The sequence below is a fragment of the Catharus ustulatus genome, chromosome 12, assembly GCF_009819885.2.
Source record: "Catharus ustulatus isolate bCatUst1 chromosome 12, bCatUst1.pri.v2, whole genome shotgun sequence".
Taxonomy (NCBI): Eukaryota; Metazoa; Chordata; class Aves; order Passeriformes; family Turdidae; genus Catharus; species Catharus ustulatus.
This window is the reverse complement of record NC_046232.1, coordinates 13,904,436-13,920,678: the sequence shown is the minus strand read 5'-3', so window position 1 is coordinate 13,920,678 and position 16,243 is coordinate 13,904,436. Positions and strand designations below refer to the sequence as shown.

At 48.4% G+C, this 16,243-nt stretch overlaps 1 protein-coding gene across 2 annotated transcripts; it reads right to left on the bottom strand.

The window, feature by feature from the left end:
- Positions 1 to 2,505: 2,505 nt before the first annotated feature.
- Positions 2,506 to 15,875, bottom strand: DET1 (DET1 partner of COP1 E3 ubiquitin ligase). Of its 2 annotated transcripts, none has more exons than XM_033070531.1 (5): positions 15,801 to 15,875; positions 14,047 to 15,155; positions 10,804 to 10,994; positions 9,051 to 9,242; positions 2,506 to 5,324 (listed from the first exon to the last, which is right to left on the bottom strand). In XM_033070531.1, exons 2-5 carry the CDS (start codon positions 15,127 to 15,129, stop codon positions 5,135 to 5,137), a joined length of 1,656 nt encoding a protein of 551 aa, XP_032926422.1. In that variant the 5' UTR covers positions 15,130 to 15,155; positions 15,801 to 15,875; the 3' UTR covers positions 2,506 to 5,134. The 2 variants fall into 2 exon arrangements, with proteins under 2 accessions (XP_032926422.1, XP_032926421.1); XM_033070530.1 differs by having other exon boundaries at positions 15,586 to 15,874.
- Between the last annotated feature and the right edge of the window lie 368 nt (positions 15,876 to 16,243).

Genomic DNA, 16,243 nt, shown 5'->3' with positions numbered 1-16,243 from the left:
GGATGTCAGAGCTGCCAGAGCACCCTCAGCTGCCCCATGCAAGGTGACCAGAGCTGCTGGGGCACTGGGACAGTGACAGTGTGCTCTGCACCCTTCTGCCTCCCTTGCTCATGCTGCAGCAACACACCTGGGTAGAGGAAGGACACTGGCAGAGGGAAGGATGAACTTGTGCAAGAGTGGCTTTCAGAAGGAACAACTCACTGCCAAAAACAGGGGCTTAAGGAGTTCTCTGGGCAAAGCCAGGGCTGCTCTGCACTACGTTTGGCATTTGGCAAAGCTGCTGGGTAGAAGGAAAGAAGACAGCCATGGAAAGTAGAAATAACATGTTCCTGGATTTAAAAAGACTGAACTCAAACTAGTTTTGTCATCCACAGAAAATAAACTCCTCCAAAGGCTGCAGTTCATACCTGGACAAAGCAGAATGCAGCAAACACAGGGAACTTGGTAGTGTTACATCCATCATATTCCTCCATAACAGCCCTCACCTCATTATTCATGTGAGGATCTACATGTTACCCACATGCTGCAGCACAGCCCTGAGTGACCAGAACCAAGGGCAACTTGTCTCTTTCCAGTTCTCCTCACATACAAAACCACAGCAGTTGGCCATGAATTACCAGTTTCCAGATTGCTAGTTTAAAACTGCAGTATTTTTATGTCAAAACATCATTAAAAAAAAAAAGGTGCCATTTAATGTTTTCTCCACATCAGTATTTTTCTGAGAACTTATTTCCTTACACAGTAAGTACAGTTCTTCCCCAAGAGAAACAAAGTCAAATCAGACCTTGGCCAGCAAACAGCAGAGGCTGGGGCTGCCTGAGCCAGCACCAGGCTGGAACTGCACTGCACAGCTCAGCCCACAGCCCTGGAGCAAGGAAAACAATAAAAAAAATAAAAAGCCATTTCACCATTCCCTCCTCCTGAGGAGTATTTGACCAGAAAAGCTTTTTCAACCATGTAACAAGACAGGGAAGTACAAAATTCAGGCACATCAATGACACAGACTCTGGAACTTGCATAGCAAGAACAAAGTAAATCCACAAAATCCTGTCCTGTTGTCCACAGAACATCCATTTGCTCTGCAGTGTGCACCCATCTGATAAAGGCTCACAGAAGGACAACAGCTGGAAGAAGGCCACATGTCTCATTGCCATCCCTTCACCACCTCTCTGCCCACAGCCCTGCAGGAAACACTGGCAGAAAAAGCAGCAAAACAGATCATAAAGAAGAAAAACAAAGAGATTTCTTAAAGCATCAGAAATGTGATTCTTCTAGCTGGGTCAAAATGACCAAGGGAAGAGCTTAATAGATGCAGCACCTGAGCAAAAGGAAGGTCATGTCAGTACACACAGGCAGCCAAATCAGGGCCAGCCACGAGCACTGGAAGGTTAATTGATAGGAGTCTTTAGTAGAGACACATCTTAAGCACATCCATATGTTTGACTCTAATGGGATTTCTTTGCCTTGCTGTCTGCCTTTTATATAAGAAATAATGCAACTGTCCTGCTTTCACTACTTTTTTCTTAAAGCAAAAGCAGTACAAGAAGTAAGAAAAGATGGGATTTTGCTGCCAGTCAAACACGGTTTCCAGCTCAAGCATCTCCTTGTCACTTAGTGCCTATCTGAAAAGCCACTGGCTCAAGAGCTTTCTGGTATGCTCAAGGTCTGCACAGGAAAGCATCTGAGAAATGGAGGAAAGGATCAAAAGAAAATCACTTTCATGCTCAAGATGCACATGGTTAGAGGAACTAACACAAACAGGGATGGTGCAGAGTTCTCAGCCAGACTGTTCTGCAAAGAGGCAGGGAGTAGCACATGGAAAATCTGAGTGCCTCAGCCCAACCTAAAAGCAGTGGAGAGGCTGCTCTGCCAAGCAAAGTGTGTTCAGATTTGTGCTGGTTTTGGCTGGGGCAGTTACAGGAGATGGAGCCCTGCTTTCCTGGAGATGGCTGAACACCTGCCAGACCATGTGAAGTGGGAATTAATTCCTTGTTTTGCTTTGCTTGCATGTGGCTTTTGCTTTACCCATTAATCTGTGTTTATCTCAACCCAAGTCTTCTCACTTTTACTCTCCTGATTCCCTCCCCAATCCCACTGGTGAGGGAGTAAGCAAGTGGCTCTGTGGGGTTGAGTTGCCAGCTGGAGTTAAACCACAACAAGCTTTCATCCCTTGATCATGCAGAAAATTACCAAAAGGTTAGATAAATGCTGTAAATGGAATAAAGAAAGAGTCCTTGAATACCAGTTGGGCTAGTAATAATATACAAAGGGAAAAATGTAACCAAGAATTCCTCTCCTGGCATCAGTTCATGTAGACAAGAATTTGAGAAATCTGCAGGAGCTACAGAAATGCCTCAGGTGGGAACATTCTAAAGCACACTTGTACTCCAAGTGCCAGGAAGAGGCAGCAAGCTCCCATGAGGTATGTCTGCACAGTCCAAGGCACACCCCTGCCATCTCTTCTTAGCAAAGGAATTCCCATCTATACCAGACAAAGACAATAAATCAGACTCTTAAAGCAAATTCTCTTTATTCTGTTTTTGTCTTGGGTTAGTAACAAATTTTCACCCTAACTAGGAAAAATATCAGGTAGAAAATATCTCCCCTTTTGTCCCACCCTCCCCACCATACACACTTCTTGTTTCTTAAAGAAAAGCATCAAAATTTCAAGCATGAGAGACTTTTCTTTTCATACATTTCTGTAATAAAATTAACTCTGTTGGTGATACAAAATGCAGCAGCCAAGACCAGAGGATCTGCTATGCTACTCCAAGGCAATTAGTACCCAGTATGATCAGTTTGTCTGCAAACATAAGAAAATACTTAGCACTTACCCAGCACTTTTTATCCATGAATCTCAAAGTGTTTCACAAAGGCTGAAAATATGGTTTTGGCCTCATTTATGGAGAAGAAAACACCAGCTGGAGCAGGAAGAGATTTGCCCCCAGCCTCAGAATTTAATAGCAGAGCTAAGAACAGATCTCCTCTCAGCCCCAAGTTCAACAATCCATGCCACACACTGCTTCACACAGGGCAGCCTGAATTTGGCAAAAGCCCCTACTAAAGAAATGCTGAAGTTTATATTTTTGCCACTGAAAAAAGAGTCTCAATAGAGATCTGACAGCTAATTTAGTAAGCGCTGACTTCCCGAGGCTGTGACACCAAGGAGTAAACACAGTCTCAGATGGAGCTGCTGGAAGCTCAGGGGGGGGAAAAAAAAAGTCTCATACTGAAGTGCGAACAGCTGTGAGAGTGGTGCAGAGGGAGGTAAATCCATGATCCATAGTGTGCAAACGATTCTCCACTTGGAGCTTTAATTGAATGTTTGAGGAACAGATCACAGGATAAAACCCTAAAACCTTGACAAATAGTGTTATTAGATGAGAGGAACCTGCAGCTAAAGCACTGACACCTCCTCTGTTAGCAGTCTCCTGACCCGCCGGCACTCCTGACAGACCTGAGACACCAACAGTGCAAACATCAGGAAAAGAGCAATGAAATGCTATGTCTTCCCTAGAAATATGTTTAGCAAGGCCAGGAGAGAAGTACAGTGAGGCAGAGAGCAAAGGCTGATTCAAGGTCCCCAGGACAACCTTAATTTTTGGGTCCAACACTCATACCATTAGCAGGCACCCTCACCCACACAGTTCTTCTCTGGTGCATCACCAGCAAAATGAATGCATGACTCCAGCACTCCACTGGCATGTGGCCACAACACATCACCCACAGCTCATTTTGGTCCAGTCAAGACACCCACAGGGTCCTTCAACAGAGAGGCCCTCCTGTGTTTTAGCACCAATTTTCTATTGCACCCACTGTACCTCCCAAAGGAATGGAAAAGAACAGGCTCCAGCTCCTGCTGGAGCACATTGTGATGTTGGATGGTTGTGCTGCCTGGCAGCAGGCACAAACCAGCCCTCATGTAAAAACCCCTAAATGCTGGCCTACAACTGAAAACTATTTTTAAGAGAAAAGGGCAGGCCAGCATCCTCATCAGCCCACAGTGGCAGGTAATTACACCCAGGAGCTTAATTTATCAGCACAAAAACACTGCTATGGTCCACCCAACACTGACACACTGGCCAGCTGTGCTCTGAAGCCTGGAAACAGCATCTGGGTTCTCACAGAGAACAGTGTATCAAACAGACAGAGGTAAGCAACCAAAGTCAACAAGTTCACCTCCAAACTGCCCACCCACAGCAGTGACCATGAATTCAGGTCTCCACTCTTCTTTCTGGGCATATCCTACTAATTTTCCATGCTGGTACTCCAACACACAGGAGGGTGCCAGCAGCTGGTCTCCCTCTTCTCAGCAGCAGGATCTGCAGATGGCTATGAGGATTAAACCCCATGCTGCAGAAAAGTCCTTTTGACATGACCAAGGAGCTGCTGTTGCTCCCCACACCCTTCCCAGACACCCACCTTCCTCCTGCAGCCACCTCCTCGTGTGTTACAGACACAACCAGCTGCCCTGGCCTGCTGGTGTAACACCAGCTCTCACTTGGGAGCTTTTACAAAAGTAAGGCACAAAGATTAAGTGACTTGCATAAGAGTCAGGAACACACCTCATGTCTCTCAACTGGAGTGATTTCTCACACTTTTTTTCCCCTGACCTCTTGCATATTAAAATGACATGAATAGATGGTGTGGATGAGAGCAGGATCTCATTTCCCCAGCAATTCTGAAGATACAAACAGGGGTAGTTGTATCCATGCCCTCCCCATGGCTCCCATCCCTTCCCTCTGTGACAGGCCATTTGTCCAACACGGTAGGAGAGCACCAGTACAGAAGGGAATGCTCCACAAATGTGATGCAAAGCTCCATCTCTGCCTCCTAAGACCCAGAACAGGATAAAAAACAGCCATGCCTCTGGGAAACCAGGAAAGGAACCTCAGCTACGCTTTGCTCATCAACAGGAACAGGGAAGGACAGCAGCACAAACAGGGTCAGAAGAAGCATCCACCCCCATAACTGGGGTGGATCAGCCTTCCACAGCTGAGGCTGAGGGCCTGGTAGGAGCTCCCAGGTGAAGCTTCTCTCCATGAGCAATGGTTTGCTTTCCCAGAGTGTCTGGCTTTGGCAGACGTGTGGCAGAGGCCCAGAGGCGAGGAGAGCAGAGCAGCCCTGAGTGCCCCTAGGTGCAGCTGTGCCTCATGTGGAAGTTGACCACGTACTCGGCGTTGGTGCGCTGCACCGAGATGGCGAAGGGCTCGAAGGGGTGGAAGGTGAAGGCCACCAGGCGCCGCACGGTGTGATTGATGGGGCGCCCCAGGAGCCCCGCCTGGATCTCGAACTTCAGCAGGCCAGAATCACGAGCGTAAAATCTGAAAGGAAGAGAAAGTCAATTACGCCTGTTCCCGACTATTGACTTTGCCATCTGGGCTCTTCGCACACAGAGACAGTGCCTTGTTCGAGCTCTGGTGCTCCCTGAGGGGCACAAGGTCCTTAGCTGGGTGTCTGGCTCTTGGCTTTGCAGGACAGTCCCTCTCAGGGCAGTTGTTTTCTAGAAAAGCATCACATTATTTTACTATTAGCAACGAGAGAACTCTGCCTGTCACTTTGATGGACAAAGCTGACTTCACAAGAGGGAGTCAGTTTGGTTCAGACCCCACCTGTGCTGGCTCTCCATCCTCTCTTAATGCAAGCTGCTCCCCTTGCTCCCTAAGGCAGATATACTGTTCAGAACTGAGCTCCCTTCCCCTAGCAATGGCCTTCACTGAGTGTCAGGCCACCCTTGCCTCCCCTGGTACTGCCAGGGAAGGCTTTGCACTGCTGTCCTTGTGCCTGCTACCTCCCTGTTCAGTCAAGGAAGTTGATCCAATCCTGCTCAAGTGTGCCATGTTGTACTGTTCAAGCATGGCTCTGCAATTCCTTTTAGATTGCCACCAAGGAAGCATTAATGAGATAGGCTGTGCAGGACATACCTGATAAATTTGATTCAATAACCACAGCAAGGACACAAGTCAAGGAAAACCTTGTGGCCTTCTGCTGTCACACCTGCCTGTGGGTCAAGCTCATGTGCATCTCCAAGAGGTGAGCTCTGGAACACAGCTCCAGCACAGAGGGAACATTTTCAGGGGGATGAGATAAACAGCGCTGAAGAGACAGGTGAGTCCAGGGAAGCTCTTTGCCTCTTGAGCCTTCCCTGCACGCTGTGTGTACCTGACATAAGCCCAGGTAACACCACTGTCCTCTGCTGCTGGCAGAATACAGGACCCTCTGTGAGGATCCCACCCTCCCTGAGATTTTGGAGAAGGCTTGTGGGATGTAGTGGTGGAGGCTTCTGGATGTGGAACCTTCACCAAGTAGCTGGGCTCTAAGTCAAGTCCTCACCCTGAAGCTGTCTGTTTCTTAGACCATTTTCATTAGACCTCTTCCAACTTCAGACACAGAATTGCCATTACACCTCCCAGCTGTTTTCTTTTCCACCAACACTTAGTGCATGCGGGTATTTTGCATTTTCCTCTGATTTTAACTCCAAGAATGCTTTTAATGTCAGAGCACATCTCCCCCCCGCCAGCAGCACGATGCACTCAGCTCTCAGCCTGGAAGAACGGATGATGAGAGATACCAGCGATGCTGTTTCAGGAGCAGACATACTCCACATTTTAACAACACAGCCTATTGAGAACCTCATGTTCTTCCTGGAGGGCCACTCTCCTTTCCTTTCCTCTGAATCAAAGTGCCAGCCAGCCCTGCCTGAAAATTGCACACAAGAACCCAGCAAGAGAGTCACAATCTTGGTATTTGGCTTTTCAAAAAGCCCTTTCCCTCCTACACAAGGCTGGGTATGCAGAGGGTCATTCTTTAAATAAAGCACAGTCCCCCATCTGTTCCTCTCTCCCCCAATTCACAACAATTTACTACTCAAGATGAAGCTCCCTGTAATCTTAAAGATGTGCTCAGTTTGGTATTTTTAAATGTATTTTTAAAAGTGCTCTGCAATCAGAGGCCATTTCCATGGGCTCTCATTCTGGGGATAAATTAGGCACTGCAACATAAAATTGTATGTCAACAGAAACAGCAAGACCAGCCTTTTCAAACCGTACGAAAATGGAAGATTTATCTGCAGACCAATTCTTTGGTTAAATGGCTCCTTATTAGCCACCTAGATGGATTTTAGAGACCCCCTGCTATAGGTAGAGCTGTGTTAGAGCTTCTTCCCTCAAGTGCCATCATTTCACCCACTGAATCTCTCTTCAAACCTCCTGAAAAGAGACTGGAAGGCAGTGGTGATGGGGAACCTAAAGTCCTTCCCACCTGACAGCAAACAACCACTGGTCTCTTAAGTAGGCAGAATTGCACCTTCTGGGATGCAGAAAAGCACTAAGGGTTAAAGGAACACAGAAATACTGAATTGATGTGGAAAAGCCTTCCTAGCTCACACATCATGCCAGGAAACTGCACACAGATTATAACACCCTTAGCTGCTGAAGGGTTTTCCATTCCAGACAATTACAGGACTTACATTACAAATCCTGCGGTCCCTCATTTCCAAGCCCTCTAACCCCAACAGGCAGCTGGCATTATTTTATTAATCCCTTTGTTTTGCACGTGAGAACCACAGCAGCACTATTTCAGCTACTGAATGGTTAAGGTTAGCGCCTCATCCTCTGCTTACTTTCCAAAAACCAGGAGCCCCACTGCTCCGAGGCTCTATTCAAGTCCTAATTGACTCTGCACAGCTTTGAGCTTTAAAAGCTCTGGCTCTGAAACGCTGCTTTGCTCAGGGGAGGGAGGGAAGGTGGCACTTGGCTTTGTTTACTACAAAGACTCCACCGCAGCAAATGACTGCGGTTCTGCTGCCTTTTGTCCGCGGGAGCCGGGCGCAGGTTGGCGCTGGCAGACAACTGCCACCCTGCAAGTTCCCAATGCCAAAGCATGACAAGGGGGAAAAGGGCAGGCTTTCTTTGCAGATAACATGGAAGCTGGAGATCAAACCAAATCATACAGGCAGAAGAATCAATTAAATATACATAATTTGGGAATTGAGAGCGCAGGAATAATCAGAAGTTCCCTGCCACCTGAGTCAGGGCCAGGGGAGAGATGAAACCACTTTTTGCGAATGCATTGATGAAAATAAAGTTGGGAAGCAGGCCAGAATGATCTCCCTAGGCTGCCTGAGCCCCCAACATGTGTGCAGTCACTAAACAAAGCATTCAGGCACTGAAGGCTCTCTTTGTTTTCAGAGCATAGGTTTGCTTCGGCAGTACTATGAGCAGAAAGACTATTCTGCCTGGATAACTCAGCCTCTTTGAGCCTTTCAAGTTGGAGATGTTGGAATTTTAACCACTACCTCTTGCAGCCATGGCTGCAGCCAACAAAAAGAAATAACTAGTCCTGATGTTTCTCCAAGAAGCATTGCAAACCTCCTTATCCTCAAGCTCAGACTTACTCCCTCTCCCAGCACTGGAGACTCAGACAGAAGAGGCACAGAATGGCCCTGACACCTGGCTAAAATTCCTACTACAGACAGAAATTTCCTACAGATCACAGAGAGAAGGGAGTATGAAAAGGAGTACAGCTCCCAGGGTGAGAACAGTAAACAAGGAGAGTCTGAAAACAGCTCAGTCAATACCACAAGCTTTCTGAGTAACACCTAGTCCAGATACTATTTAATTCACAGGACAAACCAGACGATCCTTGCCAACTAAACCCACATACTCAGAGAGGATCCTTCCAGCACAGGAAAGCAGACATCAGAGCTGTATCACTCTGCAACCCAAACACAACGGTAGCACTGCAAGAAGAGGAGGAGGAACAAGACCATTCATAAGGAAAAGACTAAGACTTCACCACCCAAACCTTCCCCACAGCAGAGCAGCTCAGTGAGAAAACATGAAGAGCCCTCCTACACATGCACATTACTGTAAAGGAGAGAGGCCAAGTTTTGTGGGACTGCTGAAATAAATCCCCTGATGAAAGGATTTTCTAAGAAAAATGCTTCAATCTACTCCCTCTTCTGCACACTTGATGCCACACGGCAGAGGTGATTCACAGTGACTCCTTACACTCTCTCCTCACATACAGCTCCCTGGCCCGTCCCATACCTTATGGGGTGATCTCCACAGGTCTTGGGCCGCTCCATGACTGACACCCACTTGTCATCGTAGCTGAAAAGGGACAGGTCGAGGTAGGGGCTGCCGCTGTAGGACTGGGCGCTGATGGGGAGCTGCCCCAGCAGCCGCCGCACGGCCTCCGTGTGCCCTCCGTACTTGGCGTTCACAATCGTGTCTTTGAACCTGCAGCAAACCAACAGACACCTTTCATTCACAAAGGCCACAGGTGAACAGCACATCTTAAATAAACCAAGCAGGAAAACTGTCAGGGAAAGAAAACAGCTGCAGTGTAAGAACTAAACCAGCTCATTTCCAAAGACGCATCACAGTGATTCTAGCATCAACCAGTTCTGATGACCTTTTCATCCTCACTCATCATTACTGTCTCACTCAGAACGTCCAGAGTGACACAAGGAGAAGAATGTGCCTACCCACCAGGTCTGGACCCAGCTGTGCTGCAGTACAGGAAATGAACAGGATCAGAAACAGGGAGAGATGGATTAGCAGCTTATCAGTCAATCCAAGTTTTACGACGAAGCCTGGAAACAGCATGAGCAAAAGCCAGGGGGCTTTCACAGTAACAGTTGAGCCCTTAATGTTGACTTGATGATCCTCTCCTCTAAAGGGAGAGACCTCATATGAAGAAGAACCCTGATGAAAAGCATAAAGCTCTCCAGAAACTACAGTGAGCTGGACGTTCTTCCTGGTGGAGAGAATAACATAGGCTGGATTTCTCTTTCCAAGTAAAATAAAGAGGGTAAACACTCAGCCAGAAGCCAGCTCACTATGGACTATGATCTATGGTACTTTGTTGTGGAAGTTACAACTCTCCTATTACAGGCCCTTGTAGCAAGGGGATGAAAAGACTCTCCTTTCTACTTTAACAAAAGACAGGAGTTGTTCTTCATCAGTCTTCGGTGAGTTCTCTCATTCTCTCTCCCATTAAGCATTATGGATTTCCTGACAGGCTGCTCTAGAAAGTTACAGACATAGCCAGCTTCGTCAGACTTATGTGACATCATCCTAAAGTCAACAGAAGCTTGATACCCATAAGTGCCAAGTACTTTGGATGATGAGAAACAAGTCACTGGAAGAACAAAACACCCTGAGTCACAACAAAATTTTCCTAGAGAAATAATACACTCTGCCTCTGCCTCATTAAAACCACATCTGACTGTTAAAGCATATTCTAGAAACCCAGGTTATTTTGGTATTTTGCTCAACTTTCACAACAGATCTAAGCAGATGAGTTTCCTTTCTCCTAGTACAATGATGAGAACCACGAGCTGGTGACTGATGTTGAGGAAATGCTACAGAACACAGTTTGGTACACACTAAATTCAGAGAGTGTCACTTGGCAAAATACACCCAGTTGGATCATGCCAGCATCTTGACAAATCATATCTTCAGGGACCAAAGCTACTGGGCAGTAATACTTTAATAATCTCCAAAAGAGTTACTTCTCAAGGAGAGACAGAAACATCTTTCCCTCTAAATTCCTTTCCTGTCCTCTAGGCAGCAGTTTGCAGCTGCTTTGTTCTTTCCTCTAACAAGGTAAATGCTGCAGAATATAAAATCAGATGCATCAGGCTAAGATGAACCATGTATAGTCCTGACCCTTGCACCATGTGGCAAAGGGGACCAAAGGAACTGGTTTTCTCAGGGTTGGTATTTGATACTGGCCTTCAGTGGACGGGGGTGAGCGTGTGTCTATACGGAATAAAGCATGCTCCGAATGGCTCACCGGCGCTGGATCTGCCTCGCAAAGTTGTTGCTGGAAGCCGAGCAGGGGAACTGGACAGCCTCACTGTGCAGGGTGGCATTCCTGAAGAGATCACAGAAGTTCTCAAACAGCTCCAGCAGCTCATCAGATGTGTTCTCAAACACAGCGATGACCTCCGTGGTCACCATGTTGTACACGACGAAGAACGAGGGCTGGGGAGAGAGGCAGAGGTTATCCAGGAGAGCACAGGTGGGAGAGCTGTCCATTCCTTCTCCCCACATCACACCACAGACCCTATCCAAATTTCTCCACATCACAGGAGAATCCTACATCCTCACACTAATCCATTCTCCTATTGGAATGCCTCAACACATACTAAATTATCCATCACTCAGCTGTGATTATTTAGGGAAATCTAATGGGCTTCCAATTTTTCAACTCAAACTAGATGCAACAAGCTTCCTCTTCTCTGTCCTCCATCAAATCCAAAACACTTACTCAGGTGCCAAATTTAATTTTCAATCCTGCTGACAAAATGACTTCAGATCCACTGCTAGCTGACCTTAAATTATTTTTACCTCTGCACAGATACATTATTTTCTTTCCCTCCTTAATATCTGCATCACACAGAGATGAGCATTTTTAGTGTACTGTGCACTACACCACTGCCCACAAAAAGCTGTGCCCTCCAGGTACCCTGGCAACACAGAAATGAAGATCTGAAAGGTATTAGAGACTTCTTCTTAATGCTGACATTCTTGTGCAAGATGGCCCTTGTATCATGCTGTGGACTGGCAATGGCAATGAACCCTGGCACAAATAGCAAGAAATTGGGAAAAAAGGTGACATTGTGTCAGCAGAGCTACATCAAAGGGAGATGACATTCCCATCCCATTGGGAAAGGGCATATTTAATTCTTGGTCATTAAATGTAGTTTGCATTAGAGACAGAAGTGCTGGCATCCCAAAGTAAGAACCTGTCCCCACTTCAAAGGGAACTAATTCCCGTGGTACAGACACATCTGACTAAATCTTCTGTCAATAGAAGCACTTCCTAAATGTTTCACCTCCTGCTCCTGAACAATGCTCAAGGATGACAGGCACTCTGCCCACCCCACCCACCTGCAAATATCACGAGCTTTGTTTGTTTTACAGCCCCAAAATAAACTGTGATAATACAATCCAGCCCCCACATGTCCAAATGAAGCACGCTAGATGAGGTTACTCACTAGACTACTGCCTGAGGAAAGGGAAGTCCTTCTGAAATAAAGGGTTGGAGCAGGGAGAAAATAAGAGAAGACAGCAGAAGCAAAAACTATTTAAATCACAGAAGACAGCAGGGAGTATCCTCCAACTTTAAATAAAAAAAAAAATTCCTTTGCCAGGTTAACACAGAAACACAGGATGTCTCTGAGCAGGGAAACCCACGCTGCTTCTGCAGCACCTGTAACACCACCAAAACATCATCACAGCATGGGAGGCAGCAGCTGAGTGCCCTAAAAATCACACAGCAGTGCTTGTCAAGCCTATCATCACAAGCCTACAACAGCAACAAACCCCCAAGCTACCTATGCAGAGCACACTCTTAAAGACCTCAAAGGATACAATGCAGATCCAGACAAAAAACACAAAACCCACAGTCACGAACAACTCCTCAACCTTCTTGGCAGAGAAGCCAGCGGGGAAAGAGGAGCCTGAAACTGGATGAAACCTCATGCTCCTTGTCTGACAGACTGAAGAAAAATAAGAGCTGTAGTTATTTTGTGAGCCAAGTTTTATTCAGGAAGCCCTAACACAAGTCTACCTTCAGACAGGTCTGTGGAGACTGCTCCACATCTGGAATTATCTCCTGGAAGAAGTGAGAAATGAGATGCTCTTCCTCCAGCACAAAACCCAGTGCCTGAGGCACAGTGCAAACTAACCACAAACTGCATCTTAAAGTAACCCTGGGGTGAAGAGAGTCGAGAGTTCCCTGCAGCAAACCAGGCACAAAAGCCCTACTAACCACAGAGTGTGCAGAGCTGAGCCTGCCACAAACATTTACATCAGGGTCAGGAGCTCACTCCAAACACCAGCAACGAGCAGAAGCCTGCAGGCCACTTCCACAGAGCCTTCATATTTCTGAGACAGAAGTTCAGCTTTACACCAATGGGCAAAATGGATTGGATAAAGCCTTACCTATTTCCTCCCAAAGTAACTTCCCCTAAACACCACAGAAGAGGAAAATAAAACCAGCCAGAGTCATCTTCCAGGATGAACACACACAAAGAGCTACTGTCTATTTCTTCTAGGACCTAAGTCCTGGATCTGGCAAAGATGTGGGGAAGTGCATGAGAGAAAACAAACACCGGGGGAACAATCAGACCTACATGCTGCATTGAAGATTTATTACAAATTCTTGCTAAATACTTTCAACAGAATAAAACCAAACTGATTAAAGGAATAAAAATTAGCTTTAAAAAAATCTCTTAATTTCACAGGGCTCAAAACGTGACCTACCACTCTAAAAGCAGTAAAAAAAGATGATCAACATGTGGGGTTGTGAAACATCTGGAAGGACCCAGCACTGACTGAGCTACATTTGCTCTAATTCCACTTCTTTAGTACTAAATTGAAAAGAGAAGCAATTGGCCCATTAGCCAGATCTAAAAGCTGCTACTCCAATTTGGAGAGATCATAAATACTACCTCTTACTGAAGCTTGAAAGACTAAGTATGTAGGCAGAACAGAAATGGTAATTGTACCAGGGGAAATGAAGACTATTATATTTGAAAAACAAGCTTAAAGATACATGAGAAAAGGGAGAGACTACCTCTACTATTTAAATGGACTATATAAAATACCAGCTAAAAATAAATTCAGCTGGGGGTTTGGGGAGGGGAGGAGGATTGAACAGCATCTAGGAGTATGGGGAACAATCCTTGGAGAAAGCAACTTGCTAACACATCTAATCTTTCTCATTTTGCTGGTGAGAAGGAAAGAAGCAATGAAATTAAGAAAACAAAAGATACAGAAGTTATTCAATATCAGAGGCATCATATGTTCACATAAGAATCAGGTACTGGAGATCCTAAATAACCTTTACAGGCTCAGTAAGGAACAGCTCACAGCATTGTAATGCTTGAGCACTTGTCCCAGAGCAGTGAACAACCTGAAGAGACAGGCAGCATCCGAACCACCTGGTCCAGTGGACCCCTAGCAGGGTGGTTGGAATTAGATGATATTTAAGACCCTTTCCAACCCAAACCCTTCTGTGATTTTATACCTGGGAAGGATCTGTCACCCGCAGAGTGACCACATCCTCACTTGTGTATTTAATGAACAGATGGTTCTCATCCAAGAGCTGCATCTTCCACATGCGGAGCTGCCTCAGCTGGTCAAAGTACTGGAAGAACCTTCTTTTTGCTATAGCACTTCCGTCCTGCTCGGCCCTTCTCCACAGGTACACCAGCAGCCTGTGCTTCAGGGAGTTTATGAAGGGCTCTTTGTAAGGGTTGGCCATTCCTGTCTGAGTGTCCCTCTGCACCTCGGGGTACACGGCAGACAGGGTCAGGAGATCGTCCTCGTAGCAGAAGCGGCCGATGGTGCGCACGTCGATGAACGTCCCCTCGGGCGTCACCTGAAAGACGTGGATGGTCTGCTGCTGCACAGAGAGAATGGCCAAGATGTTCTTGTACAGGTACAGCCCCTGGTTGTGAGACAGGATGACTTTGTCACACTTGAAGGTCCGCGTGTCGCACAGCCTGCCCGTGTGGAGGTCGATGATGTGCAGGGAGTAGTCCTCCAGCGGGGAGCGCGGGTTGGGGGTCACGGACTCGCTGTTGCGGTACACCTCGAAGAAGGGCGGGTGCGGCTCCTCGGGCAGGTAGGCGGCCGAGCCCACGATCACGTACCGGCAGTCGTCCGTGAACAGGCTGCACTCCCGGTTCAGGTGCTCCCCGTTGGAGGCCACGTTGGTGATGTGCAGCAGCACGAAGAAGCGCTCAAAGAGCCGCCCCCGGATGTTGACCGACCTCTGGTCGTTGCCGTTGGCCAGGATCTCCCCCTCGTAGCCCTGCAGGAGGTCCTCGGCCGCCTGGCAGCCCTGGTACTCATAGATCTCCAGCGAGGTCTGGTCGGAGGAGAAGGCGATGAAGTAGCGGCCGTCAGGGGAGAACTTGCGCAGGAAGCAGGGCGGCTTCTCCACGTTGACCACGGTGAAGTTGGGGAAGACGTTCTGGTGGAAGACGCGGACTTGGTGCCAGTGGGTGCCGGCCTTGCCCGAGCTGATGCGGCGGCGCTCCAGGCGGTGGATGACATTCTGGTTCTGGATGCGCCGGGGCCTGATCGTGGGGGCCTCATGGTCCATGGTCAGAGCCCTACTTCATCTTCATCCTGTGGGGAGAGCACATGTGCCCTGGGACCGGGGTGGAACTCAGGGTACAGGGAACCTGCTTGCATGGACCCACAGCACCCGAGGGGGTTGGCTAAAAGGTACAGAGGGAGGGAGTAAGATAACACAGGACGACTCAGGGATTGGGAGAAAGATCTCAGTGGGAGGCACCAGGAAAACAAGGGCAGTCCTGACTGCAGACCAGAGACATCTGGGCACCAGGAGAGGAAGGAGGGAGCCAGGAAGGGGCGCAGGCACAGGTGCACACCAAGGGAATAAAGGGAGCCTCCATATACCGGGAAGGGAGTCCAAGAAGGCGGGGATAAATGCAGACCTGACAAGTAGGAGGCACAGGGCACAGCTTGGAAAGAAGGGGGAGAGCTGGGGGCGAGGGGGCACAGGAAGGATCACCCTCAATGTGTCCGGGCCCACCTGCCGAGAGGGAAGCGAGGAACTCCGGACCCCCGGGCTAAGGAGGGACTAAGCTCCAGGGAAGCCCGGGGGCAGCTGAGGGCCTGCCCGCCAGAAGTATCGGGGATCCCAGAGAGTCCCCCGCTGGCCCGAGGGGTGAAGGGACAAGGAGGTACGTAGACCGCAGTGGTCTCCGCGCCGGTTTAAGACCGGGGAGAGCTCGCGGCGGCGCTCACCGCTGGTGCCGCGCCGGGTCTCTTCATGCCATGGCCGCCGCCATCTTTCCGCCACGGCACAGAGGCGGGAGGGCGTCACGGCACTTCCGCTTCCGGCTCCCGGCCAGCGAGATGGGGCCTGCGGGCCAGCCTGCCGGGAGCGGCCTGGCGCGCCCCCTGGCGGCGGGAAGGACCCCTGCACCGGGCACCCCCCGCGCGCATCCTGGATCCCGAGCACCCACCCTGCACACACCCAGAACCCATCCTGCACCCACCCTGCACCCATCCTTCACCCACCCTGCACCCATCCTTCACCCACCCTGCATCCATCCTGCACCCATCCTGCACCCCAGAACCCATCCTGCACCCCAGAACCCATCCTTCACCCACCCTGCACCCACCCTGCACCCACCCTGCATCCATCCTGCATCCCAGAACCCATCCTGCACCCACCCTGCATCCAT

What these genes read in the sequence shown, in the direction of transcription:
- DET1 (XM_033070531.1), bottom strand. Translation starts at nt 15,129, where the DNA reads ATGGACCATGAGGCCCCCACGATCAGGCCCCGGCGCATCCAGAACCAG. An exon ending in GGGTGACAGATCCTTCCCAG is followed by an intron (nt 10,995 to 14,046) that starts GTATAAAATCAC and finishes CTCTCTCCCCAG; the next exon opens with CCCTCGTTCTTCGTCGTGTA. An exon ending in TGTGGAGATCACCCCATAAG is followed by an intron (nt 5,325 to 9,050) that starts GTATGGGACGGG and finishes TCTTCCTTTCAG; the next exon opens with ATTTTACGCTCGTGATTCTG.